The 26,929-nt window shown below is 43.3% G+C and overlaps 1 protein-coding gene across 1 annotated transcript in view; it reads left to right on the forward strand.

Annotated features, from left to right (window-relative positions):
* The window catches only part of NET1 (neuroepithelial cell transforming 1), a 152,489-nt gene that overhangs the window by 64,942 nt on the left and 60,618 nt on the right, over positions 1–26,929 (forward strand). The window contains exons 4-5 of the mRNA XM_053716405.1: positions 21,502–21,519; positions 22,354–22,379. Coding sequence (XP_053572380.1) covers positions 21,502–21,519; positions 22,354–22,379 — 44 coding nt within the window. The remainder of the gene's footprint in view (positions 1–21,501; positions 21,520–22,353; positions 22,380–26,929) is intronic.

The following is a 26,929-nucleotide window of genomic DNA, read 5'->3' on the forward strand; positions in this document are numbered from 1 at the left end:
AACATCCATGTAGCTTGTTGTCTCATTAAATGCATCCACAAAAATAGTATAACTGTATGAAAAGCATTTGATGCTGCTACTGTCTCTTTAAATGCCGTTACATTGATAGTAAAGTAACTGTGCAAAAATTAGATGCTTTCAGGTAATAGCAGGTACACTGAGCTCATGTAATTATTATGTATTCTTTGTAATATCCTGTACATTATGACAATTTTATCCTTGAATTTGATTGAAATGGAGGCCAACTTCACTTCCATACACATACATGTGTAAACCTACAGTAGTTTCGGCAATAGTACCGGCAGCTTTTTAATATGCCATTGAACCACAGCAATGGCACTTTTATCATATATTAATGTGTTCTTGCGATTTTCCCTCTGCATATACTCTTAATATAACAATTGAAAATCCCGGCTCAGATAGCTATCACCGCCCAGTGTAGTGTACAGCATCATTGTGAGACTTTGTGATGACTCTGATGTGCATCTCAGAACTCAGCACTTTGTTAAGGAGTACATCTGTTTGGCAGCACTACTCACAAGAAATAGTCCATGACTGTATGCTCATTGGTGGACGCATGCACATCTCAAAGCATACTTTTTAAGGTGTAATAATCTTACACAATAAATAGCAGCATTACATTTTGTTGGGGTGTAGAGCTAAACCCATACATGAGATACTGATATGCACTGTGCCCACATAGTATATTTCAGAGTAATGAGCATATGAGCAGAGTAACTGAATGAGCATATGGCATGCTTCACAAGCATAATCTTTCCACATAAATTTCCCTAATATGCAGCTTTTTAGCTTATCATTTATGCTGATGCCACTCAGTGAAGATTTTGTTAACAGAATGGCCAGCAACATTTTAAAGGGACATTCATTGTATTTTATTTTTTTATTTATGAATAAGAATGTGTCCACTATGTTGTAAAACATCTGCATGCAAAAAGAATAATTTAAAATTGTAATTTTGTTTGGAAAATATGCATTGTTTCTCTTGTAAGGTGTATCCAGTCCACGGATCATCCATTACTTGTGGGATATTCTCATTCCCAACAGGAAGTTGCAAGAGGAAACCCACAGCAGAGCTGTAATATAGCTCCTCCCCTAACTGTCATAGTCAGTCATTCTCTTGCAACTCTCAACAAGCTAGGATGTTGTAGGAGAGAGTGGTTAAATATAGTTAGTTTATTTTCTTCAATCAAAAGTTTGTTATTTTTAAATAGTACCGGAGTTGTGCTATTTTATCTCAGGCAGTAAATAGAAGAAGAATCTGCCTGAGGTTTCTATGATCTTAGCAGGTTGTAACTAAGATCCATTGCTATTCTCACATATGTCTGAGGGGATTACACAGATGAGGTAACTTCAGCTAGAGAATGGCGTGCAGTTTATTCTGCCATCAGGTATGTGCAGTTATAATTTTTTCTAGAGATGGAAAACACTAGAAAATGCTGCTGATACCGGATTAATGTAAGTTAAGCCTGAATACAGTGATTTAATAACGACTGGTATCATGCTTACTCCCAGGAGTAATACCCTTATGATATTGCAATATAAACGTTTGCTGGCATGTTTAATTGTTTTTATATATGCTTTGATGATAAAACTTTATTGGGGCCTAGTTTTTTCCACATGGCTGGCTTAAATTTTGACTAGAAACAGTTTTACTGAGGCTTTCCACTGTTATAGTATAAAAGTTACAGTTGGTGCAGTTAAAATTACAAACTATGACATCCAGCTTCCCTCAGGAGTCCCCTGTATGCTATAGGACATCTCTAAAGGGCTCAAAGGCTTTTCAAAGTTGTTTATTGGGGAAGGTAGGACCACAGCTTGCTGTGGCAGTTGGTTGTGACTGTTAAAAAAACGTCTATTTTGTTTTTTTGATCCGTTTTTTTAACTAAGGGGTTAATCATCCATTTCCAAGTGGATGCAATGCTCTGCTAGCCTATTACATACACTGTAAAAATTTCGTTTGATTTACTGCATTTTTTCACTGTTTTTCAAATTCTGACAAAATTTGTTTCTCTTAAAGGCACAGTACCGTTTTTTATATTTGCTTGTTAACTTGATTTAAAGTGTTTTCCAAGCTTGCTAGTCTCATTGCTAGTCTGTATAAACATGTCTGACATAGAAGAAACTCCTTGTTCATTATGTTTAAAAGCCATGGTGGAACCCCCTCTTAGAATGTGTACCAAATGTACTGATTTCATTTTATGCAATAAAGATCATATTCTGTTTTTAAAAAAATTATCACCAGAGGAATCTGACGAGGGGAAAGTTATGCCGACTAACTCTCCCCACGTGTCAGACCCTTTGACTCCCGCCCAAGGGACTCACGCTTAAATGGCGCCAAGTACATCTAGGGCGCGCATAGCGTTTACTTTACAAGACATGGCGGCAGTCATGGATAATACACTGTCAGCGGTATTAGCCAGACTACCTGAACTTAGAGGTTAGCGAGATAGCTCTGGGGTGAGACAAAATGCAGAGCATACTGACGCTTTAAGAACCATGTCTGATACTGCCTCACAATATGCAGAAGCTGAGGAAGGAGAGCTTCAGTCAGTGGGTGATGTTAATGACTCAGGAAAGATACCTGATTCTAATATTTCTACATTTAAATTTAAGCTTGAACACCTCCGCGTGTTACTTAGGGAGGTTTTAGCTGCTCTGAATGACTGTGATACCATTGCAGTGCCAGAGAAATTTTGTAGACTGGATAAATGCTTTGCAGTGCCGGTGTGTACTGATGTTTTTCCAATACCTAAAAGGTTTACAGAAATTATTAATAAGGAATGGGATAGACCAGGTGTGCCGTTCTCTTCCCCTCCTATTTTTAGAAAAATGTTTTCCAATAGACGCCACCACACGGGACTTATGGCAGACAGTCCCTAAGGTGGAGGGAGCAGTTTCTACTCTAGCAAAGCGTACTACTATCCCTGTCGAGGACAGTTGTGCTTTTTTAGAGCCAATGGATAAAAAATTAGAGGTTACCTTAAGAAAATATTTATTCAACAAGGTTTTATCCTACAGCCCATTGCATGCATTGCCCCTGTCACTGCTGCACGGGCGTACTGGTTTGAGTCTCTGGAAGAGGCTTTACAGGTAGAGACTCCATTGGATGACATACTTGGCAAACTTAGAGCACTTAAGCTAGCCAATTATTTTATTTCTGATGCCATTGTTCATTTGAATAAACTAACGGCTAAGAATTCTGGTTTTGCTATACAGGCGCGCAGAGTGCTATGGCTTAAATCATGGTCAGCTGACGTGACTTTAAAATCTAAGCTACTTAACATTCCCTTCAAGGGGCAGACCCTATTCAGGCCTGGTTTGAAGGAGATTATTGCTGATATCACGGGAGAAAAAAGTTGTGCCCTTCCTCAGGACAGGTCCAAATCTAGGGCCAAACAGTCTAATTTTCGTGCCTTTCGAAACTTCAAGGCAGGTGCGGCATCAACTTCCTCTAATAATAAACAAGAGGGAACTTTTGCTCAATCCAAGACAGTCTGGAGACCAAACCAGACCTGTAAAAAAGGTAAGCAGGTCAAAAAGCCTGCTGCTGCCTCTAAGACAGCATGAAGGAACGACCCCCTATCCGGTAACGGATCTAGTAGGGGGCAGACTTTCACTCTTCGCCCAGGCTTGGGCAAGAGATGTTCAGGATCCCTGGGCGTTGGAAATTATATCCCAGGGATATCTTCTGGACTTCAAAGCTTCCCCCCCAAAAGGGAGATTTCACCTTTCACAATGATCTGCAAACCAGATAAAGAGTGAGGCATTCTTACACTGTGTACGAGACCTCCTAGTTATGGGAGTGATCCATCCAGTTCCAAAGGAGGAACAGGAACAGGGTTTTTACTCAAATCTGTTTGTGGTTCCCAAAAAAGAGGGAACCTTCAGACCGATTTTGGATCTAAAGATCTTAAACAAATTCCTCAAAGTTCCGTCGTTCAAGATGGAAACTATTCGTACCATCCTACCACTGATCCAGGAGGGTCAATATATGACTACAGTGGATCTAAAGGATGCTTATCTTCACATTCCGATACACAAAGATCATCATCGGTTTCTCAGGTTTGCCTTTCAAGACAGGCATTACCAGTTGTAGCTCTTCCCTTTGGATTAGCTACAGCCCCAAGAATCTTTACAAAGGTTCTAGGGTCGCTTTTGGCGGTCCTAAGGCCGCGGGGCATAGCAGTAGCCACTTATTTAGACGACATCCTGATACAGGCGTCAAACTTCCAAATTGCCAAGTCTCATACGGACGTAGTACTGGCATTTCTGAGGTCGCATGGGTGGAAAGTGAACGAGGAAAAGTGTTCTCTATCCCCACTCACAAGAGTTTCCTTTCTAGGGACTCTCATAGATTCTGTAGAAATGAAAATTCACCTGACGGAGTCCAGGTTATCAAAGCTTCTAAATTCCTGTCGGGTTCTTCATTCCATTCCGCGCCCTTTGGTGGCTCAGTGTATGGAAGTAATCGGCTTAATGGTAGCGGCAATGGACATAGTGCCGTTTGCACGCTTACATCTCAGACCGCTGCAACTATGCAGGCTCAGTCAGTGGAGCGGGGATTACACAGATTTGGCCCCTCAACTGAATCTGGACCAAGAGACCAGGGATCCTCTTCCCTGGTGGCTATCTCGGGTCCATCTGTCCAAAGGTATGACCTTTGCAGGCCAGATTGGACTATTGTAACAACAAATGCCAGCCTTCTAGGTTGGGGTGCAGTCTGGAACTCCCTGAAGGCTCAGGGATCGTGGACTCAGGAGGAGTCTCTCCTTCCAATAAATATTCTGGAACTAAGAGCGATATTCAAGGCTCTTCAGGTTTGGCCTCAGTTAGCAACTCTGACGTACATCAGATTTCAGTCGGTCAACATCACGACTGTAGCTTACATCAACCATCGAGGGGGAACAAGAAGTTCCCTAGAGATGTTAGAAGTTTCAAAAATAATTCACTGGGCAGAGATTCACTCTTGCCACCTATCAGCTATCCATATCCCAGGTGTAGAGCACTGGGAGGCGGATTTTCTAAGTCGTCAGACTTTTCATCCGGGAGAATGGGAACTCCATCCGGAGGTATTTGCACAACTGATTCTCCGTTGGGGCAAACCAGAACTGGATCTCATGACGTCTCGCCAGAACGCCAAGCTTCCCTGTTACGGATCCAGGTCCAGGGATCCCAAGGCGACACTGATAGATACTCTTGCAGCGCCCTGGTCTTTCAACCTGGCTTATGTGTTTCCACCGTTTCCTCTCCTCCCTCGTCTGATTGCCAAGATCAAGCAGGAGAGAGCATCAGTGATTCTGATAGCACCTGCGTGGCCACGCAGGACCTGGTATGCAGATCTAGTGGACATGTCATCCTTTCCACCATGGTCTCTGCCTCTGAGACAGGACCTTCTACTTCAGGGTCCTTTCAACCATCCAAATCTAATTTCTCTGAGGCTGACTGCCTGGAGATTGAATGCTTGATTTTATCAAAGCGTGGCTTCTCCGAGTCAGTTATTGATACCTTAATACAGGCACGAAAGCCTGTCACCAGGAAAATTTACCATAAGGTATGGCGTAGATACCTTTATTGGTGTGAATCCAAGGGTTACTCATGGAGTAAGGTCAGGATTCCTAGGATTTTATCTTTTCTCCAAGAAGGTTTGGAAAAAGGATTGTCAGCTAGTTTCTTAAAGGGACAGATTTTTGCTCTGTCTATTCTTTTGCACTAGCGTCTGGCAGATGTTCCAGACGTTCAGGCATTTTGTCAGGCTTTAGTTTGAATCAAGCCTGTGTTTAAACCTGTTGCTCCACCATGGAGCTTAAACTTGGTTCTTAAGGTTCTTCAAGGAGTTCCGTTTGAACCTCTTCATTCCATAGATATCAAACTTTTATCTTGGAAAGTTCTTTTTTTTTTTTTTTTTTTTTTGGTAGCTATTTCCTCGGCTCGTAGAGTCTCTGAGCTATCTGCCTTACAATGTGATTCTCCTTATCTGATTTTTCCTACGGATAAGGTAGTCCTGCGTACCAAACCTGGGTTCTTACCTAAGGTGGTATCTAACAAGAATATCAATCAAGAGATTGTGGTTCCATCCTTGTGTTACACAATCTGGACGTGGTCTGTGCTTTAAAGTTTTACTTACAAGCTACTAAAGATTTTCGTCAAACATCTGCTTTGTTTGTTGTCTACTCTGGACAGAGGAGAGGTCAAAAGGCTTTGGCAACCTCTTTTCTCCAACATAGGTGTGTCCGGTCCACGGCGTCATCCTTACTTGTGGGATATTCTCTTCCCCAACAGGAAATGGCAAAGAGCCCAGCAAAGCTGGTCACATGATCCCTCCTAGGCTCCGCCTACCCCAGTCATTCTCTTTGCCGTTGTACAGGCAACATCTCCACGGAGATGGCTTAGAGTTTTTTAGTGTTTAACTGTAGTTTTTTATTATTCAATCAAGAGTTTGTTATTTTAAAATAGTGCTGGTATGTACTATTTACTCAGAAACAGAAAAGAGATGAAGATTTCTGTTTGTATGAGGAAAATGATTTTAGCAACCGTCACTAAAATCCATGGCTGTTCCACACAGGACTGTTGAGAGCAATTAACTTCAGTTGGGGGAACAGTGAGCAGTCTCTTGCTGCTTGAGGTATGACACATTCTAACAAGACGATGTAATGCTGGAAGCTGTCATTTTCCCTATGGGATCCGGTAAGCCATGTTTATAAAGATCGTAAATAAGGGCTTCACAAGGGCTTATTAAGACTGTAGACTTTTTCTGGGCTAAATCGATTCATTATTAACACATATTTAGCCTTGAGGAATCATTTTATCTGGGTATTTTGATATAATAATATCGGCAGGCACTGTTTTAGACTCCTTATTATTTAGGGGCTTTCCCAAATCATAGGCAGAGCCTCATTTTCGCGCCGGTGTTGCGCACTTGTTTTTGAGAGGCATGACATGCAGTCGCATGTGAGAGGAGCTCTGATACTTAGAAAAGACTTTCTGAAGACGTCATTTGGTATCGTATTCCCCTTTGGGCTTGGTTGGGTCTCAGCAAAGCAGATACCAGGGACTGTAAAGGGGTTAAAGTTAAAAACGGCTCCGGTTCCGTTATTTTAAGGGTTAAAGCTTCCAAATTTGGTGTGCAATACTTTTAAGGCTTTAAGACACTGTGGTGAAAATTTGGTGAATTTTGAACAATTCCTTCATGTTTTTTCGCAATTGCAGTAATAAAGTGTGTTCAGTTTAAAATTTAAAGTGACAGTAACGGTTTTGTTTTAAAACGTTTTTTGTACTTTGTTATCAAGTTTATGCCTGTTTAACATGTCTGAACTACCAGATAGACTGTGTTCTGAATGTGGGGAAGCCAGAATTCCTATTCATTTAAATAAATGTGATTTATGTGACAATGACAATGATGCCCAAGATGATTCCTCAAGTGAGGGGAGTAAGCATGGTACTGCATCATTCCCTCCTTCGTCTACACGAGTCTTGCCCACTCAGGAGGCCCCTAGTACATCTAGCGCGCCAATACTCCTTACTATGCAACAATTAATGGCTGTAATGGATAATTCTGTCAAAAACATTTTAGCCAAAATGAACACTTACCAGCGTAAGCGTGACTGCTCTGTTTTAGATACTGAAGAGCATGACGACGCTGATAATAATGGTTCTGAAGGGCCCCTAACCCAGTCTGATGGGGCCAGGGAGGTTTTGTCTGAGGAAGAAATTACTGATTCAGGGAACATTTCTCAATAAGCTGAACCTGATGTGATTACGTTTAAATTTAAGTTGGAACATCTCCGCATTCTGCTCAAGGAGGTATTATCCACTCTGGATGATTGTGACAAGTTGGTCATCCCAGAGAAACTATGTAAAATGGACAAGTTCCTAGAGGTCCCGGGACTCCCAGAAGCTTTTCCTATACCCAAGCGGGTGGCGGACATTGTTAATAAAGAATGGGAAAGGCCCGGTATTCCTTTCGTCCCTCCCCCCATATTTAAAAAATTGTTTCCTATGGTCGACCCCAGAAAGGACTTATGGCAGACAGTCCCCAAGGTCGAGGGAGCGGTTTCCACTTTAAACAAACGCACCACTATACCCATAGAGGATAGTTGTGCTTTCAAAGATCCTATGGATAAAAAATTAGAAGGTTTACTTAAAAAGATGTTTGTTCAGCAGGGTTACCTTCTACAACCTATTTCATGCATTGTCCCTGTAGCTACAGCCGCATGTTTCTGGTTCGATGAGCTGATAAAGGCGGTCGATAGTGATTCTCCCCCTTATGAGGAGATTATGGACAGAATCAATGCTCTCAAATTGGCTAATTCTTTCACCCTAGACGCCACTTTGCAATTGGCTAGGTTAGCGGCTAAGAATTCAGGGTTTGCTATTGTGGCGCGCAGAGCGCTTTGGTTGAAATCTTGGTCAGCTGATGCGTCTTCCAAGAACAAGCTACTTAACATTCCTTTCAAGGGGAAAACGCTGTTTGGCCCTGACTTGAAAGAGATTATCTCTGATATCACTGGGGGTAAGGGCCACGCCCTTCCTCAGGATCGGCCTTTCAAGGCTAAAAATAAACCTAATTTTCGTCCCTTTCGTAGAAACGGACCAGCCCAAAGTGCTACGTCCTCTAAGCAAGAGGGTAATACTTCTCAAGCCAAGCCAGCTTGGAGACCAATGCAAGGCTGGAACAAGGGAAAGCAGGCCAAGAAACCTGCCACTGCTACCAAGACAGCATGAAATGTTGGCCCCCGATCCGGGACCGGATCTGGTGGGGGGCAGACTCTCTCTCTTCGCTCAGGCTTGGGCAAGAGATGTTCTGGATCCTTGGGCGCTAGAAATAGTCTCCCAAGGTTATCTTCTGGAATTCAAGGGGCTTCCCCCAAGGGGGAGGTTCCACAGGTCTCAGTTGTCTTCAGACCACATAAAAAGACAGGCATTCTTACATTGTGTAGAAGACCTGTTAAAAATGGGAGTGATTCATCCTGTTCCATTAAGAGAACAAGGGATGGGGTTCTACTCCAATCTGTTCATAGTTCCCAAAAAAGAGGGAACGTTCAGACCAATCTTAGATCTCAAGATCTTAAACAAGTTTCTCAAGGTTCCATCGTTCAAGATGGAAACCATTCGAACTATTCTTCCTTCCATCCAGGAAGGTCAATTCATGACCACGGTGGATTTAAAGGATGCGTATCTACATATTCCTATCCACAAGGAACATCATCGGTTCCTAAGGTTCGCATTCCTGGACAAGCATTACCAGTTCGTGGCGCTTCCTTTCGGATTAGCCACTGCTCCAAGGATTTTCACAAAGGTACTAGGGTCCCTTCTAGCTGTGCTAAGACCAAGGGGCATTGCTGTAGTACCTTACTTGGACGACATTCTGATTCAAGCGTCGTCCCTTCCTCAAGCAAAGGCTCACACGGACATTGTCCTGGCCTTTCTCAGATCTCACGGATGGAAAGTGAACGTGGAAAAGAGTTCTCTATCTCCGTCAACAAGGGTTCCCTTCTTGGGAACAATAATAGACTCCTTAGAAATGAGGATTTTTCTGACAGAGGCCAGAAAAACAAAACTTCTAGACTCTTGTCGGATACTTCATTCCGTTCCTCTTCCTTCCATAGCGCAGTGCATGGAAGTGATCGGTTTGATGGTAGCGGCAATGGACATAGTTCCTTTTGCGCGCATTCATCTAAGACCATTACAACTGTGCATGCTCAGTCAGTGGAATGGGGACTATACAGACTTGTCTCCGAAGATACAAGTAAATCAGAGGACCAGAGACTCACTCCGTTGGTGGCTGTCCCTGGACAACCTGTCACAAGGGATGACATTCCGCAGACCGGAGTGGGTCATCGTCACGACCGACGCCAGTCTGATGGGCTGGGGCGCGGTCTGGGGATCCCTGAAAGCTCAGGGTCTTTGGTCTCGGGAAGAATCTCTTCTACCGATAAATATTCTGGAACTGAGAGCGATATTCAATGCTCTCAAGGCTTGGCCTCAGCTAGCGAGGGCCAAGTTCATACGGTTTCAATCAGACAACATGACAACTGTTGCGTACATCAACCATCAGGGGGGAACAAGGAGTTCCCTAGCGATGGAAGAAGTGACCAAAATCATTCTATGGGCGGAGTCTCACTCCTGCCACCTGTCTGCTATCCACATCCCAGGAGTGGAAAATTGGGAAGCGGATTTTCTGAGTCGTCAGACATTGCATCCGGGGGAGTGGGAACTCCATCCGGAAATCTTTGCCCAAGTCACTCAGCTGTGGGGCATTCCAGACATGGATCTGATGGCCTCTCGTCAGAACTTCAAAGTTCCTTGCTACGGGTCCAGATCCAGGGATCCCAAGGCGGCTCTAGTGGATGCACTAGTAGCACCTTGGACCTTCAAACTAGCTTATGTGTTCCCGCCGTTTCCTCTCATCCCCAGGCTGGTAGCCAGGATCAATCAGGAGAGGGCGTCGGTGATCTTGATAGCTCCTGCGTGGCCACGCAAGACTTGGTATGCAGATCTGGTGAATATGTCATCGGCTCCACCTTGGAAGCTACCTTTGAGACGAGACCTTCTTGTTCAGGGTCCGTTCGAACATCCGAATCTGGTTTCACTCCAGCTGACTGCTTGGAGATTGAACGCTTGATCTTATCGAAGCGAGGGTTCTCAGATTCTGTTATCGATACTCTTGTTCAGGCCAGAAAGCCTGTAACTAGAAAGATTTACCACAAAATTTGGAAAAAATATATCTGTTGGTGTGAATCTAAAGGATTCCCTTGGGACAAGGTTAAGATTCCTAAGATTCTATCCTTCCTTCAAGAAGGATTGGAAAAAGGATTATCTGCTAGTTCCCTGAAGGGACAGATTTCTGCCTTGTCTGTGTTACTTCACAAAAAGCTGGCAGCTGTGCCAGATGTTCAAGCCTTTGTTCAGGCTCTGGTTAGAATTAAGCCTGTTTACAAACCTTTGACTCCTCCTTGGAGTCTCAACTTAGTTCTTTCAGTTCTTCAGGGGGTTCCGTTTGAACCCTTACATTCCGTTGATATTAAGTTATTATCTTGGAAAGTTTTGTTTTTAGTTGCGATTTCTTCTGCTAGAAGAGTTTCAGAATTATCTGCTCTGCAGTGTTCTCCTCCTTATCTGGTGTTCCATGCAGATAAGGTGGTTTTACGTACTAAACCTGGTTTTCTTCCAAAAGTTGTTTCTAACAAAAACATTAACCAGGAGATTATCGTACCTTCTCTGTGTCCGAAACCAGTGTCAAAGAAGGAACGTTTGTTGCACAATCTGGATGTTGTTCGCGCTCTAAAATTCTATTTAGATGCTACAAAGGATTTTAGACAAACATCTTCCTTGTTTGTTGTTTATTCCGGTAAAAGGAGAGGTCAAAAAGCAACTTCTACCTCTCTCTCTTTTTGGATTAAAAGCATCATCAGATTGGCTTACGAGACTGCCGGACGGCAGCCTCCCGAAAGAATCACGGCTCATTCCACTAGGGCTGTGGCTTCCACATGGGCCTTCAAGAACGAGGCTTCTGTTGATCAGATATGTAGGGCAGCGACTTGGTCTTCACTGCACACTTTTACCAAATTTTACAAGTTTGATACTTTTGCTTCTTCTGAGGCTATTTTTGGGAGAAAGGTTTTGCAAGCCGTGGTGCCTTCCATTTAGGTGACCTGATTTGCTCCCTCCCTTCATCCGTGTCCTAAAGCTTTGGTATTGGTTCCCACAAGTAAGGATGACGCCGTGGACCGGACACACCTATGTTGGAGAAAACAGAATTTATGTTTACCTGATAAATTACTTTCTCCAACGGTGTGTCCGGTCCACGGCCCGCCCTGGTTTTTTTAATCAGGTCTGATAATTTATTTTCTTTAACTACAGTCACCACGGTACCATATGGTTTCTCCTATGCAAATATTCCTCCTTAACGTCGGTCGAATGACTGGGGTAGGCGGAGCCTAGGAGGGATCATGTGACCAGCTTTGCTGGGCTCTTTGCCATTTCCTGTTGGGGAAGAGAATATCCCACAAGTAAGGATGACGCCGTGGACCGGACACACCGTTGGAGAAAGTAATTTATCAGGTAAACATAAATTCTGTTTTTCTTTTTGGCTAAGAAGCTTAATCCGCTTAGCCTATGAGACTGCTGGACAGCAGCCTCCTGAAAGGATTACAGCTCATTCCACTAGAGCTGTGGCTTCCACTTGGGCCTTTAAAAATGAGGTTTCTGTTGAACAGATCTTGGTCTTCGCTTCATACTTTTTCAAAATTTTACAAATTTGATACTTTTGCTTCTTCGTAGGCTATATTTGGGAGAAAGGTTTTACAGGCAGTGGTTCCTTCCATTTAAGTTCCTGCCTTGTCCCTCCCTTCATCCGTGTACTTTAGCTTTGGTATTGGTATCCCACAAGTAATGGATGATCCGTGGACTGGATACACCTTACAAGAGAAAACACAATTTATGCTTACCTGATAAATGTATTTCTCTTGTGGTGTATCCAGTCCACGGCCCGCCCTGTCATTTTAAGGCAGGTAATTTTTAAATTTAAACTACAGTAACCACTACACCCTATGGTTCCTCCTTTCTCGGCTTGTTTTCGGTCAAATGACTGGCTATGACAGTTAGGGGAGGAGCTATATTACAGCTCTGCTGTGGGTGTCCTCTTGCAACTTCCTGTTGGGAATGAGAATATCCCACAAGTAATGGATGATCCGTGGACTGGATACACCACAAGATAAATACATTTATCAGGTAAGCATAAATTGTGTTTTTGCAGTCCTGGGGCACAACCCTTGAAAGACTCTTGAATGTTGTTTGTTTTTGCACCTTTCAACCAATAACTTTGCAGCATGTTGGAGTTTCATTGGTCTGCATTCCACAAAATGCGCCTTTGTGGGCAGTGGAAATGGTACTGATTTGCAGGTAAACCAGGCAAATAAAATATATATATATATATATATATATATATATATATATATATATATATATATATATATATATATATATATATATATATATATATATATATATATATATATATATATTATTATGCATAATCAAATGATAAAACTTATGATTTATGTCTAAGTATTTCTGGAATAGGAAAGTAACTGCTGCACAACAGATATTTCATTATGTAAATATTGACACCCTTAACGCTTTTGTACTTTGCTCCATAAACTGAAGTGCTACATAAATGTATTCTTGTACAGACAGATCTGCTCTCTTCCCAGCCAAGGATGTGGTTTGTGTGAGTAAAATGTCACCATGCATGTTAGTACCTTGCAAGTTTGTTACAAATCAGTGATTCATTAAACACCCTGTTTATTTTTCAATAAAGGTGTGTTATCAGTGTTTTGTAGCAACGATCTCCAACACAATGTGTAGAACTGAGAGGTAATCGCACTGCTCAGGCTTCACACTGTACACACGGCTATATGTTCACAGTTTACTTACAGCACTGGTTTTCAAACCTGTCATCAGGCCTCCCTAACAGGCCAGATTTTCAGAATTACCTCTGGGGAGAGCAGGTTAATAACGGTTTACTAATCAGCTGATTATTTCACCTGTGCTCTAGTTCAGATATCTTAAAAATGCTGGCCTGTTAGGGAGGCATGAGGAAAGGTTTGAAAACCAGTGATTTACATTAAGCAAATGTGCTTTATTCTGGTTGTGTAGAAATATTGCTAGAATGACTGTTTTTTTTTTCTCTTCCAAAAAGATTGGGGGGGAAAGACCATTGCATCTATAAATCCATGCACACAACGTACACATATCAGGAGCAGGCTGTTAGACTGAAGCAGGGTTACAACATATTTATTAACCCCTTCACGCGGTTATGACATTCTATAACACTATTAGGATAGCATGGAACGTCCTACCTTATATGGCGTACTGCAGCTTCCTCCTTTTATGTAATGAAATATTGGACTAGCGGCATAAACAGTCTCCGGTGATCCAATCAGGGGCCTTGAAATCACGTGATTTTATTTTCTTCCTAAATGGAAAGAGTCCACAGCTGCATTCATTACTTTTGGGAAATAAGAACCTGGCCACCAGGAGGCGGCAAAGACACTCCAGCCAAAGGCTTAAATACTCCTTCCACTTCCCTCATCCCCCAGTCATTCTTTGCCTTTCGTCCCAGGAGGTTGGCAGAGAAGTGTCAGAAGTTTGTTTTGTCTCTTATGGAGGGTAGTACTCTTCGACATGGGACAGGAGCTTTAAGTGATCCTATCAATCTCTCCGGAGATGCAGGGAGAGTCTTTCTGCGAAACCATCTCGACTCATATTAACAGCTCCACAAGCAATCAGCGTTGTCGAACTTCGCTTCGCTGCCTGCTTTCTTCTCTCAAGTCCATGGCGGAGCCACTGCTACTATTCGTCACACTTGAAGGGCCGTGTTCCTGTTCCTCGAGATAGATTCCGGTAAGATCGTTTCATTTTACTTCATCAGAATGTACTGTAACCTTTTGTTTTCCGTAAGGAACTATCTTGCGGGACTTAATAAGTGTATGTGTGTGTATATATATATATATATTGGTATCTTGGAATCGAGGGTTAATATCTCCCGAGGGGGATTATTGAACAGGTTTGTTTTAATCATGTTTGTTATGTGATTCAATCTGCTTATGTGTAGTGTTAACTGGCTCTTGGCTTAGAACATATAGGTTGGGTGCCCTTTTTTTGACTGTACGGTTCCCCTTGTGACTGGACTTGTTCCATTCTGGTCTTCCATTTCCGCATTCCTGACCGTGTGGTGACTGAAAAATTAGAGTCTGCTAATGTCTGGTTTTAGGAGGTGGTGAGTATCCCAGCCATTGTGGGTGTCAGGTGCCGTTTAAGTTTTTTCTTTAGTCCATATTATTAATTCTTTATCTAGTTATAGAAATTTCAGATTCTTCGTCTTGTGAAGAATGCGAATTGGCCACGTTGACACAGGTCAATCAGTTATGTTAGATATGCCGTATTAGAGCGCCCTGTTCCTCGAGCTTGGGGAATCAGGGGTCTGCTGAGCCATTCGCCTCTGGGGGTTCTGTCCTCCGAGAGACAAGTTCCCTACAGCTCCTTACTACTACACATGCGGGTAACCCAGATTATGTCTATCCCTCCTTAAAGGGCGGCTTGTTCCCCCTGGAAATTGCAGCTCGTTTTCGCTTTATATTTTTGGCGATTATGCGTCTGCAAAGTCCAGACGTTTATTTGCGTTTAGGCTCGTGCCCGATTTTCCCAGGTCTACCGGTTTTGGGTGGGCTTATACAGTTCCCTGCGGGTGTAGCTGTCCCTGAGAGCTGTGCTTTTCGTTACAGAATTGCGCGTCTTCGTGTTGTACTCAGAAACTTTTTTGAGTTATTAGAGGATCCTATCCTTACGGATACAGGAATACGCAGTATTCTACTTCGAATGGCTCACCACATTAGACATGAGGGGATGACATAATCTACAAATTGCTTATTGAGATCTTTCCCAGTTTTTTTGTTGGAAAATCAGGGTTCCGTGCGGCTGGTCCTGCGGGTATGCCTGTTTCCTTCCTGGGCGTTAACCTATGGGATTCAGATATTCTGTCCTGTGGCTTAATCAGACACGTGGCGCCTGTTCTGCCTGGCTGGTCCGGTGGGGTGCTGATTGCTCACTATTATTTGTGTGTTTTCTTTTTTTCTTTACAAGTTCAGCTAAGCGATTGTGTCAGTCCTTATTCAGCCTTCAATCTGTTTGGCCCAGGTCAGTGGAGTTCCGCTGCGTCACTCTTTTTGCTCCGATTTCATCGGGGCCTAGAGTTTCTTTCCTCTTGGGAGGACTGGGGGCTTAGCGCCTCCTTACCGCCATTTTGGGAGGTTTGGCCTTCTAAGGCTCTGGAATTGTCCTTGGACTTGTTCCTGCTGTGGTTCTCTTCTTCAGACCTTTCGGACTTCGTCTGTTCCTCGGGTTCCTTTAGGGGGACTTGGTTCCCTTCGGGAGTTAGTTCCTTTGTAGGGACATGGGCACTGTGGTCTCATTGAGCTCTGTTTAGGGTTTCTTCCCCGGAGCTGGGGGATACTCCGCATCCTTCTTTCATCTTCTCTGTTTTTAGGGGGGTGATGTGGAGACTAGCCTTTGTTCAAGTAACTTTGTCCTCAAGGTATCCCCTTGTTCTTGGTCTTTGCTTCCTTAGTTCCTTGGAGTGTTGGACTCTGGCAAGGGGTGGTCTCGTCTTTTAGTCGGGACGTGCAAGTTTTTCTCATTGACCATTTTACTTGGACATTGTATGGTTATCTCCCGGGGGTCTGGTTGTTATATCAGACGGGAGATTTCAATTTCCAGGTTCTTGTTTGTTTGGGGGCTCGGACCTCTCCTCACTCTGGTTCTTCCGGTGGCTGAGGTTCTCACTCAGCGTTTCCTTTGTGGATCCCGTTGCGGATTGTATCGGACTGTTAGGATCTAGAGCTGGTCCGGGGTTCCCCAGTTCCAGGAATCTTGGGCTGTGTACAGCCAGCTGTAGTAGCTTCATGGATAGCTTAGCTGCCTAGCAAGCGGAAGGTTTGCAGTTTGAAACCAGCTGCAGCTATTTGCACCTTGAATGTGTGCTAGCAAGCTGTTTACTAGTTGAACTGGTTCAGTTATCCATCTTTTTATGGGTGCCAATGCCCCTTTGGCTTGCTTTTCGCCTATGGTTGGTTTCCCTTGGTCGGCTTGCTGAAATAGTGTGATCGCTTCTCTGCTTTGCAAGTAAAGGGTTCATGTGGAACCACTTCAGCTACACCTTGTCTGTGTGCTAGCAAGTTCAATTCTTCAGGGGATTCCTTCCAGATCAGGGCGTTGGAGATTTATTCTGTCCATCTGGAGAGTGGCTGGATCCGCCTTGAGTCTAAGTTGGGCCTTTAGTTAGATCTCTAGGTCTACGACCTTGTCGACGGTCTTCATGTGGTGTTTCGGGTTGGCATCTGAGCACTATTGTAATGGCTGTTCCATTTTTCCGCTCGTATTTTGAGCTGGGGCTTTTCTGGTCCCCTGGTTTCAGACCTGCCGATGCTTGCTTGGGCTGGCCCGGCTGGAGTTAGGTCCTGAGATCCATTGTTCTTCTCGAATCTTGGGGGCGCATTTGCCCTCGTTAAGGTTCTAGGCTCTTCTTTTATTTTCGAGACCTATGTGTAGGTCTGGCGTTTTCGGTTGCCTAGAGTGTGCCTTCTGTAGGTTTAGAACCCTACATTTTGGTAGCCGCTTCTAGCAAGTATTTGTGTCATCCTGAGGATGGCTGCGTGTTCTTGACTCAGGTACTTTTGCCTGAATACTTCAGTGTTCTGAGTTCGGATGATGTTTGGTCTCCGTTTTCAGTTGTTCCTAGATGCTTGTTGATTTGTTGCCTGGCAAGTGAAGGGTTGCTCTTTGAAACCAGCTGCAGCTGTTTGCGCCTTGATCGTGTTCTAGCTAGCTGTTCCAATCCTTGCAGGATGTTGGGAGAACCTTCTCTCTGTTCTGCTACCTGGTTCTAAACCTTGTGGTTTCTATTTGGATTGGGCGTTGCCTCCCCTTTTTGTCAGGACATATTTAGGTCTTGTGAGCTTGGTTTGATTTGGGGTTTTTCCAGGGACAGTCTGCTTGATTTTATTTTTATTGTTTTAAGAGATACATAACACCTTTACTACCCATTAACCAGCTTTGCACAACCAACATTGTTCTATTAATATACTTTATAACCGCTAAATCTCTGCCTGTTTCTAAACCCCTGCAGGCCGCCTCTTATCTCAGTGCATTTTATTAGCTTTTTACAGTCAGACAAAGGTAATTCATGCATGCCATATAGATAACCTTGTGCTTACTCCTGTGGAGTTGCGCATGAACCAGCACTGATTGGCTAAATGCAAGTCTGTAAAATGCATTAAGATAAGGGGCATTCTGCAGAGGCTTAGATACAAGGTAATCACAGAGGTAACAAGTATAATAATATAACAGTTTTGGTAATGAAAATTAAAGGGATTATCTATCTTTTTAAACAATAAAAATTGTCCCTTTTTAAAGAACTCTTCAAATTAAGCTTAATCTGCAGAAAAGTCCTTTTCTTTCCTAAGATATGGAGAGTCCACAATGCCATTCAATTACTAGTGGGAATATCACTCCTGGCCAGCAGGAGAGGAGGCAAAGAGCACCACAGCAGAGCTGTGTCACTCTCCTACCCATAATCCCCAGTCATTCTCTTTGCCTCTGTCAATGGAGGAGGTGAAGTTTGGTGTCTGAAGAAATTAATTCCTTTTTCAGGTAATTTTCCCTGCAAGAAAGGATTTGGGTTTAGCTGAGTCCACGTCAATCTCTTCAGTAGAGTAGTGGTGGCTTTTAAGCAGTTAGGAAACAAAGCATGGACTACCTCACAACTTCCAAGCACATTGCTGCCCATGGTACAGAAAGCCAGAGTTGGTTAATTTGTTCTTTCTTTTTCTACAGGTCTCTTTAAGGAGTATGCGTCCTTTCACGCCTTGTGAGCTGTCTTCCTGCCGGACAGCTAGACTGCAGGTAAGTGCTTTTGTCTTCTAGGTCTTGGAGACTTGCACTTCAGAAGAATATGTCATATACAATAGATGGGGACATTTTTAAAATCCTTTATACAGGATTTTCTTTGGCAGTAGGCAGGCACATTATGTATGTTGAGACATTGAGGCCGATTTACCAAATGTCTGTAGGACCTGATCCAACAGTGCGGATCAGGTCCGACAGACATTGCTGAATGCGGAGAGCAATGCGCTCTCCGTATTCAGCATTTCACCAGCAGCTCACGAGCTGCTGGTGCAACGCCGCCCCCTTCAGACTCACGGCCAATGGGCCGCCAGCAGGGAGGTGTCAATCAACCCGGGTTGCATTGTGGTGATTCCTGTCCTCCTCATCAGAGCAGGCAGACAGGGTTATGGAGCAGCGGTCTTTAGATTCGCCAGTAACACGGGCCCTCAAGCTCCATCCGGAGCTTGATAAATGGGCCTCTAGGGGTTAATCTTCCCTTTATTGGGGCGTTTTTCCTCTCTGGGCTAATTTTTTTTAAATACTTCATTAGTATGTGTGTGGCTTATTTTTTTACAGGGATTTATGTATAAATTTAAAATTTGGCAGTTGGTTTTCTTTGCTTGCTTAGCTAGAACATGCTAACTGACAGACTGCTTGAGTGTTTGTGTAAATTAAGTTTCCTCTCTCTGCCGGTCATGTGACTTCTCTCTGCTGTCGGATTTTCATGGAGCGGAGCGGCGTCATTGAATTTCAGTCTCTTCAGTGTCGATCTACTATACGATTGTTTGAGACTTTTGGCAGCCAAATTGTGTATAAGTTTTACAGGAAGGCACCTCAGCCTGTCTGACGTGTAGGTGGCCTGATTGGTTTATTATTTTATAGAATTTTTGCATAACGTTAAGCGGCTGTGGTATTAAAAATTCTTAAAGTGACACTTTATTTTAAAAAAATTCTAAAATTTTGGGGAATTTATTTAGTATTATGTACATGGACCAAGACTCTTGCTTGTTATGCCTTGAGGCACAAATTGTTTTGCCTATGCAATTCTATGCTGCATGCTTAGCTAGCACACTTCAAAGATAAATTGTTGCCCTCTGAGCCCAATGTCTCTCAGGATGATACTGTTCAGGCATTACCACAGCTTTCTCTTCAAATTTCCCAAGCCTCTATGGCGTCACATACAGTACACTGCAGTTCCTCCCAGCCTCCTGGAGGAGTTATTTGCCTGCAGATTTTGCTGCACATGTATCTTCTGCGGTATCTGCGGCATTATCTGCTTTCCCTATGCTGGGAAAACGCAAGAGGAAAATTAGACATTCAGACAGTAAGGTTTCTGTTCCACCTACTCTTACGCAGGTTGCCCTCCCTCATAAGTCTGATGAGAAGGATACGTCGGTAATCTCAGATTCGGACAGTATTATTCCTTCATCTGATACTGAAGAAGTAAACTTCAGATTTAAGCTTGAACACCTTCGTGTACTGTTAAAGGCGGTATTGGCTACTTTGGACAACTCTGATACTTCTGTCTTTGTCAACTCTAAGAAGTCTAGTAAACTTAATACATACTATGATGTTCCTTCCTCTGTGGAAGTTTTTCCTGTCCCAGGCCGTGTGATGGAGATTTTCACAGGAATGAGAGAAGCCAGTGATTCCTTTCTCCCTGTCTCCTGTATTTAAAAAGATGTTTCCTGTTGCTGACTCCATTAAAGATTCTTGGCGCACGGTGCCTAAAGTAGAAGGGGCTATTTCTCTTGCAAGGTGTATCCAGTCCACGGGTTCATCCTTTACTTGTGGGATATTCTCATTCCCTACAGGAAGTGGCAAAGAGAGCACACAGCAGAGCTGTCCATATAGCTCCCCCTCTAGCTCCACCCCCCAGTCATTCTCTTTGCCGGCTCTAAGCACTAGGGTCTCTCTCGGGAGGGTAAAGTGAATGTGGTGTTAGAATTGTAGTTTTATTATCTTCAATCAAAAGTTTGTTATTTTAAATGGTACCGGTTTGTACTATTTACTCTCTAGCAGAAAAGTGATGAAGATTTCTGCTGAGAGTAAAATGATTTTAGCATGTTGTAACTAAAATCCACTGCTGTTCCCACACAGGACTGAGCAGTACCAGAAAACTTCAGTTGGGGGGAACAGTTTGCAGGGTGATCTGCAATAAGGTATGTTCAGTCATTTATTTCTAGACAAGACTGAGATAATGCTAGAAGAGACTGACAATATCCCCATGAGGGGAGGGTAAGCTATGTTCACAGACTTAGTAAGGAATTGAATGCTTACATAATAGGGCTAATATACTGGTTGACACTTATTAAGGGCAATCGATTGTTTAGCTAAGGAAAAATCGTTTTTCAAGACACTTTGAAAGCCCTTTTGGGTTTTTTCTGGGGTTATTACCCACATGGCTGTTTTTTATTCACTTAGGAGTGATTTAGTAGGCCTCACAACTCCGGAGTAGAGTGGGAGGGGCCTAATTTCGCGTCTCAGATGCGCACTTAGAATTGCAGAGAAGTTCATGCTGCTTCACATGGAGGGTCCTGCTGCTGTTTGAGGGCCTTAAAGAAGCTATATTCCCCCAAATCTGATCCCTAAGGGCAGGTAGAGCCACAGCAAGGCTGTGGCAAGGTGCTGTAGTAATTTTAACCGGGTGTTGGCTTTTAGCTACTCCGGTTTGGGCATTAAGGGGTTAATCGTTCTGCAACTTGTGGTGCAATCTTATTAAGGCTTTAGGTACATACTGTGAAAATTTCAAAAGGATTGCTGCATTTTCTCCAACATTGGTGTGTCCGGTCCACGGCGTCATCCTTACTTGTGGGATATTCTCTTCCCCAAAAGGAAATGGCAAAGAGTCCCAGCAAAGCTGGTCACATGATCCCTCCTAGGCTCCGCCCACCCCAGTCATTCTCTTTGCCGTTGCACAGGCAACATCTCCACGGAGATGGTTAAGAGTTTTTTGGTGTTTAAATGTAGTTTTTATTCTTCTATCAAGTGTTTGTTATTTTAAAATAGTGCTGGTATGTACTATTTACTCTGAAACAGAAAAGGATGAAGATTTCTGTTTGTAAGAGGAAGATGATTTTAGCAGACAGTAACTAAAATCGGTTGCTGTTTCCACATAGGACTGTTGAGATGAAGTAACTTCAGTTGGGGGAAACAGTTAGCAGACTTTTCTGCTTAAGGTATGACTAGCCATATTTCTAACAAGACTGTGTAATGCTGGAAGGCTGTCATTTCCCCTCATGGGGACCGGTAAGCCATTTTCTTAGTCAAAAACAAACAGAATAAAGGGCTTATTATGGGCTAAAAAACTGGAAGACATTTTTATGGGCTAAATCGATTGCTTTATTTGTGCATATTATTCAGATTTAGGCTAATAATTGGCATTTATAATCTTGGGGAACGTTTATAAAACGGCAGGCACTGTATTGGACACCTTTTTCAGTCAAGGGGCCTTTCTAGTCATAGACTGAGCCTCATTTTCGCGCCATTAATGCGCAGTTGTTTTTTGAGAGCAGGGCATGCAGATGCATGTGTGAGGATCTAAGAATCTCTGAAAAAGCTTTTAGAAGGCGTCATTTGGTATCGTATTCCCCTCAGGGCTTGGTTGGGTCTTAGCAAAGACTATATCTGGGACTGTATAGGGGTTAAATTGAAAAACGGCTCCGGTTCCGTTATTTTAAGGGTTAAAGCTCTGAAATTTGGTGTGCAATACTTTTAAGGCTTTAAGACACTGTGGTGAAATTTTTGAACAATTCCTTCATACTTTTTCACATATTCAGTAATAAAGTGTTTTCTGTTTGAAATTTAAAGTGACTGTAACGGTTTTATTTTAAAACGTTTTTTGTGCTTTGTTGACAAGTTTAAGCCTGTTTAACATGTCTGTACCTTCAGATAAGCTATGTTCTATATGTATGAAAGCCAATGTGTCTCCCCATTTAAATCTATGTGATAATTGTGCCATAGCGTCCAAACAAGGTAAGGACAGTACTGCCACAAATAATGATATTGCCCAAGATGATTCCTCAAATGAGGGGAGTAAACATGATAGTACATCATCTCCTACTGTGTCTACACCAGTTTTGCCCATGCAGGAGGCCCCTAGTACATCTAGTGCGCCAATACTTATTACCATGCAACAATTAACGGCTGTAATGGATAACTCCATAGCAAATCTTTTATCCAAAATGCCTACTTATCAGAGAAAGCGCGATTGCTCTGTTTTAAACACTGAAGAGCAAGAGGACGCTGATGATAACTGTTCTGACATACCCTCACACCAATCTGAAGGGGCCATGAGGGAGGTTTTGTCTGAGGGAGAAATGTCAGATTCAGGAAAAATTTCTCATCAAGCTGAACCTGATGTTGTGACATTTAAATTTAAATTAGAACATCTCCGCGTACTGCTTAAGGAGGTGTTATCTACTCTGGATGATTGTGACAATTTGGTCATTCCAGAGAAATTATGCAAGATGGACAGGTTCCTAGAGGTTCCGGTGCCCCCCGACGCTTTTCCTATACCCAAGCGGGTGGCGGACATAGTAAATAAAGAGTGGGAAAAGCCCGGCATACCTTTTGTTCCTCCCCCTATATTTAAGAAATTATTTCCTATGGTCGACCCCAGAAAGGACTTATGGCAGACAGTCCCCAAGGTCGAGGGGGCAGTTTCTACTCTAAACAAACGCACTACTATTCCTATCGAAGATAGTTGTGCTTTCAAAGATCCTATGGATAAAAAATTGGAAGGTTTGCTTAAAAAGATTTTTGTACAGCAAGGCTACCTTCTACAACCAATTTGATGCATTGTTCCTGTCACTACGGCAGCGTGGTTCTGGTTCGAGGAACTAGAAAAGTCGCTCAGTAGAGAAACTCCATATGAGGAGGTGATGGACAGAGTTCACGCACTTAAATTGGCTAACTCTTTTATTTTAGATGCCGCTTTGCAATTAGCAAAATTAGCGGCGAAAAATTCAGGGTTTGCTATCGTGGCGCGCAGAGCGCTTTGGCTAAAGTCTTGGTCAGCGGATGTGTCATCCAAGACAAAATTGCTTAACATTCCTTTCAAAGGTAAAACTTTATTTGGACCTGATTTGAAAGAGATTATTTCAGACATCACTGGGGGAAAGGGCCACGCCCTTCCACAGGATAGGTCTTTTAAGGCTAAAAATAAACCTAATTTTCGTCCCTTTCGCAGAAATGGACCAGCCTCTAATTCTGCATCCTCTAAGCAAGAGGGTAATGCTTCACAACCCAAACCAGCCTGGAAACCAATGCAAGGCTGGAACAAGGGTAAGCAGGCCAAGAAGCCTGCCACTGCTAACAAAACAGCATGAAGTAGTAGCCCCCGATCCGGGACCGGATCTGGTGGGGGGCAGACTTTCTCTCTTTGCTCAGGCTTGGGCAAGAGATGTTCAGGATCCTTGGGCGCTAGAAATAGTTTCTCAAGGTTATCTCCTGGAATTCAAGGAACTACCCCCAAGGGGAAGGTTCCACAAGTCTCACTTATCCTCAAACCAAATAAAGAGACAGGCATTCTTACATTGTGTAGAAGACCTGTTAAAGATGGGAGTGATACACCCAGTTCCAATAAAGGAACAAGGAATGGGATTTTATTCCAATCTGTTCGTAGTTCCCAAAAAAGAGGGAACGTTCAGACCAATTTTGGATTTGAAGATCCTAAACAAATTTCTCAGGGTACCATCGTTCAAAATGGAAACCATTCGAGCGATTCTACCCACCATCCAGGAAAGTCAATTTATGACTACCGTGGATCTAAAGGATGCGTACCTACATATCCCTATCCACAAGGAACATCATCAGTTCCTAAGGTTCGCTTTTCTGGACAAACATTACCAGTTTGTGGCTCTTCCATTCGGATTAGCCACTGCTCCAAGGATTTTCACAAAGGTGCTAGGGTCCCTTCTAGCGGTTCTAAGACCAAGGGGCATTGCAGTAGTACCTTACTTGGACGACATTCTAATACAAGCGTCGTCCCTGTCAAAGGCAAAGGCTCATACGGACATCCTTCTAGCCTTTCTCAGATCTCACGGATGGAAGGTGAACAAAGAAAAGAGTTCTCTGTCCCCGTCAACAAGAGTTCCCTTCTTGGGAACAATAATAGATTCCTTAGAAATGAGGATTTTTCTGACAGAGGTCAGAAAATCAAAACTTCTAAGCTCTTGTCAAGTGCTTCATTCTGTTCCTCGTCCTTCCATAGCGCAGTGCATGGAAGTAATAGGATTGATGGTTGCAACAATGGACATAGTTCCCTTTGCACGAATTCATCTAAGACCATTACAACTGTGCATGCTCAAACAGTGGAATGGGGATTATACAGACTTGTCTCCAATGATTCAAGTAGATCAAAAGACCAGAGATTCACTCCGTTGGTGGCTGACCCTGGACCATCTGTCTCAGGGAATGAGCTTCCGCAGGCCAGAGTGGGTCATTGTCACGACCGACGCCAGTTTAGTGGGCTGGGGTGCGGTCTGGGAATCCCTGAAAGCTCAGGGTCTATGGTCTCGGGAGGAGTCTCTTCTCCCGATAAACATTCTGGAACTGAGAGCGATATTCAATGCTCTCAGAGCTTGGCCTCAACTAGCAAAGGCCAAATTCATAAGGTTCCAATCAGACAACATGACGACTGTTGCTTATATCAATCATCAAGGGGGAACAAAGAGTTCCCTGGCGATGAAAGAAGTGACCAAAATAATTCAATGGGCGGAGGATCACTCCTGCCACTTGTCTGCGATCCACATCCCAGGAGTGGAAAATTGGGAAGCGGATTTTCTGAGTCGTCAGACATTTCATCCGGGGGAGTGGGAACTCCATCCGGAAATCTTTGCCCAAATAACTCAATTATGGGGCATTCCAGACATGGATCTGATGGCGTCTCGTCAGAACTTCAAGGTTCCTTGCTACGGGTCCAGATCCAGGGATCCCAAGGCGACTCTAGTAGATGCACTAGTAGCACCTTGGACTTTCAACCTAGCTTACGTATTCCCACCGTTTCCTCTCATTCCCAGGCTGATAGCCAGGATCAATCAGGAGAGGGCCTCGGTGATCTTGATAGCTCCTGCGTGGCCACGCAGGACTTGGTATGCAGACCTGGTGAATATGTCATCGGCTCCACCATGGAAGCTACCTTTGAGACAGGACCTTCTTGTTCAAGGTCCATTCGAACACCCAAATCTGGTCTCCCTCCAACTGACGGCTTGGAGATTGAACGCTTGATTCTATCAAGGCGTGGGTTTTCAGATTCGGTGATAGATACTCTGGTTCAGGCCAGAAAACCTGTAACTAGAAAAATTTACTATAAAATATGGAAAAAATATATCTGTTGGTGTGAATCCAAAGGATTCCCATGGAATAAGATAAAAATTCCTAAGATTCTCTCCTTTCTTCAAGAAGGTTTGGAGAAAGGATTATCTGCAAGTTCTCTAAAGGGACAGATCTCTGCTTTATCGGTCTTACTACACAAAAGACTGGCAGCTGTGCCAGATGTTCAAGCTTTTTTTCAGGCTCTGGTTAGGATCAAGCCTGTTTACAGACCTTTGACTCCTCCCTGGAGTCTAAATCTAGTTCTTTCAGTTCTTCAAGGGGTTCCGTTTGAACCCTTACATTCCATAGATATTAAGTTACTATCTTGGAAAGTTTTGTTTTTGGTTGCAATTTCTTCTGCTAGAAGAGTTTCAGAGTTATCTGCTCTGCAGTGTTCTCCTCCTTATCTGGTGTTCCATGCAGATAAGGTGGTTTTGCGTACTAAGCCTGGTTTTCTTCCTAACAAAAATATTAACCAGGAGATAGTTGTACCTTCTTTGTGTCCGAATCCAGTTTCAAAGAAGGAACGTTTGTTACACAATTTGGACGTTGTCCGTGCTCTAAAGTTCTATTTAGAGGCTACTAAAGATTTCAGACAAACATCTTCCTTGTTTGTTGTTTATTCTGGTAAAAGGAGAGGTCTAAAAGCGACTTCTACCTCTCTTTCCTTTTGGCTTAAAAGCATTATCCGATTGGCTTATGAGACTGCCGGACGGCAGCCTCCTGAAAGAATCACAGCTCACTCCACTAGGGCTGTGGCTTCCACATGGGCCTTCAAGAACGAGGCTTCTGTTGACCAGATATGTAAGGCAGTGACTTGGTCTTCACTGCACACTTTTGCCAAATTTTACAAATTTGATACTTTTGCTTCTTCGGAGGCTATTTTTGGGAGAAAGGTTTTGCAAGCTGTGGTGCCTTCCGTTTAGGTGACCTGATTTGCTCCCTCCCTTCATCCGTGTCCTAAAGCTTTGTTATTGGTTCCCACAAGTAAGGATGACGCCGTGGACCGGACACACCAATGTTGGAGAAAACAGAATTTATGCTTACCTGATAAATTACTTTCTCCAACGGTGTGTCCGGTCCACGGCCCGCCCTGGTTTTTTAATCAGGTCTGATGAATTATTTTCTCTAACTACAGTCACCACGGTAC

This window comes from Bombina bombina, chromosome 6, assembly GCF_027579735.1.
Source record: "Bombina bombina isolate aBomBom1 chromosome 6, aBomBom1.pri, whole genome shotgun sequence".
Lineage (NCBI taxonomy): Eukaryota > Metazoa > Chordata > Amphibia > Anura > Bombinatoridae > Bombina > Bombina bombina.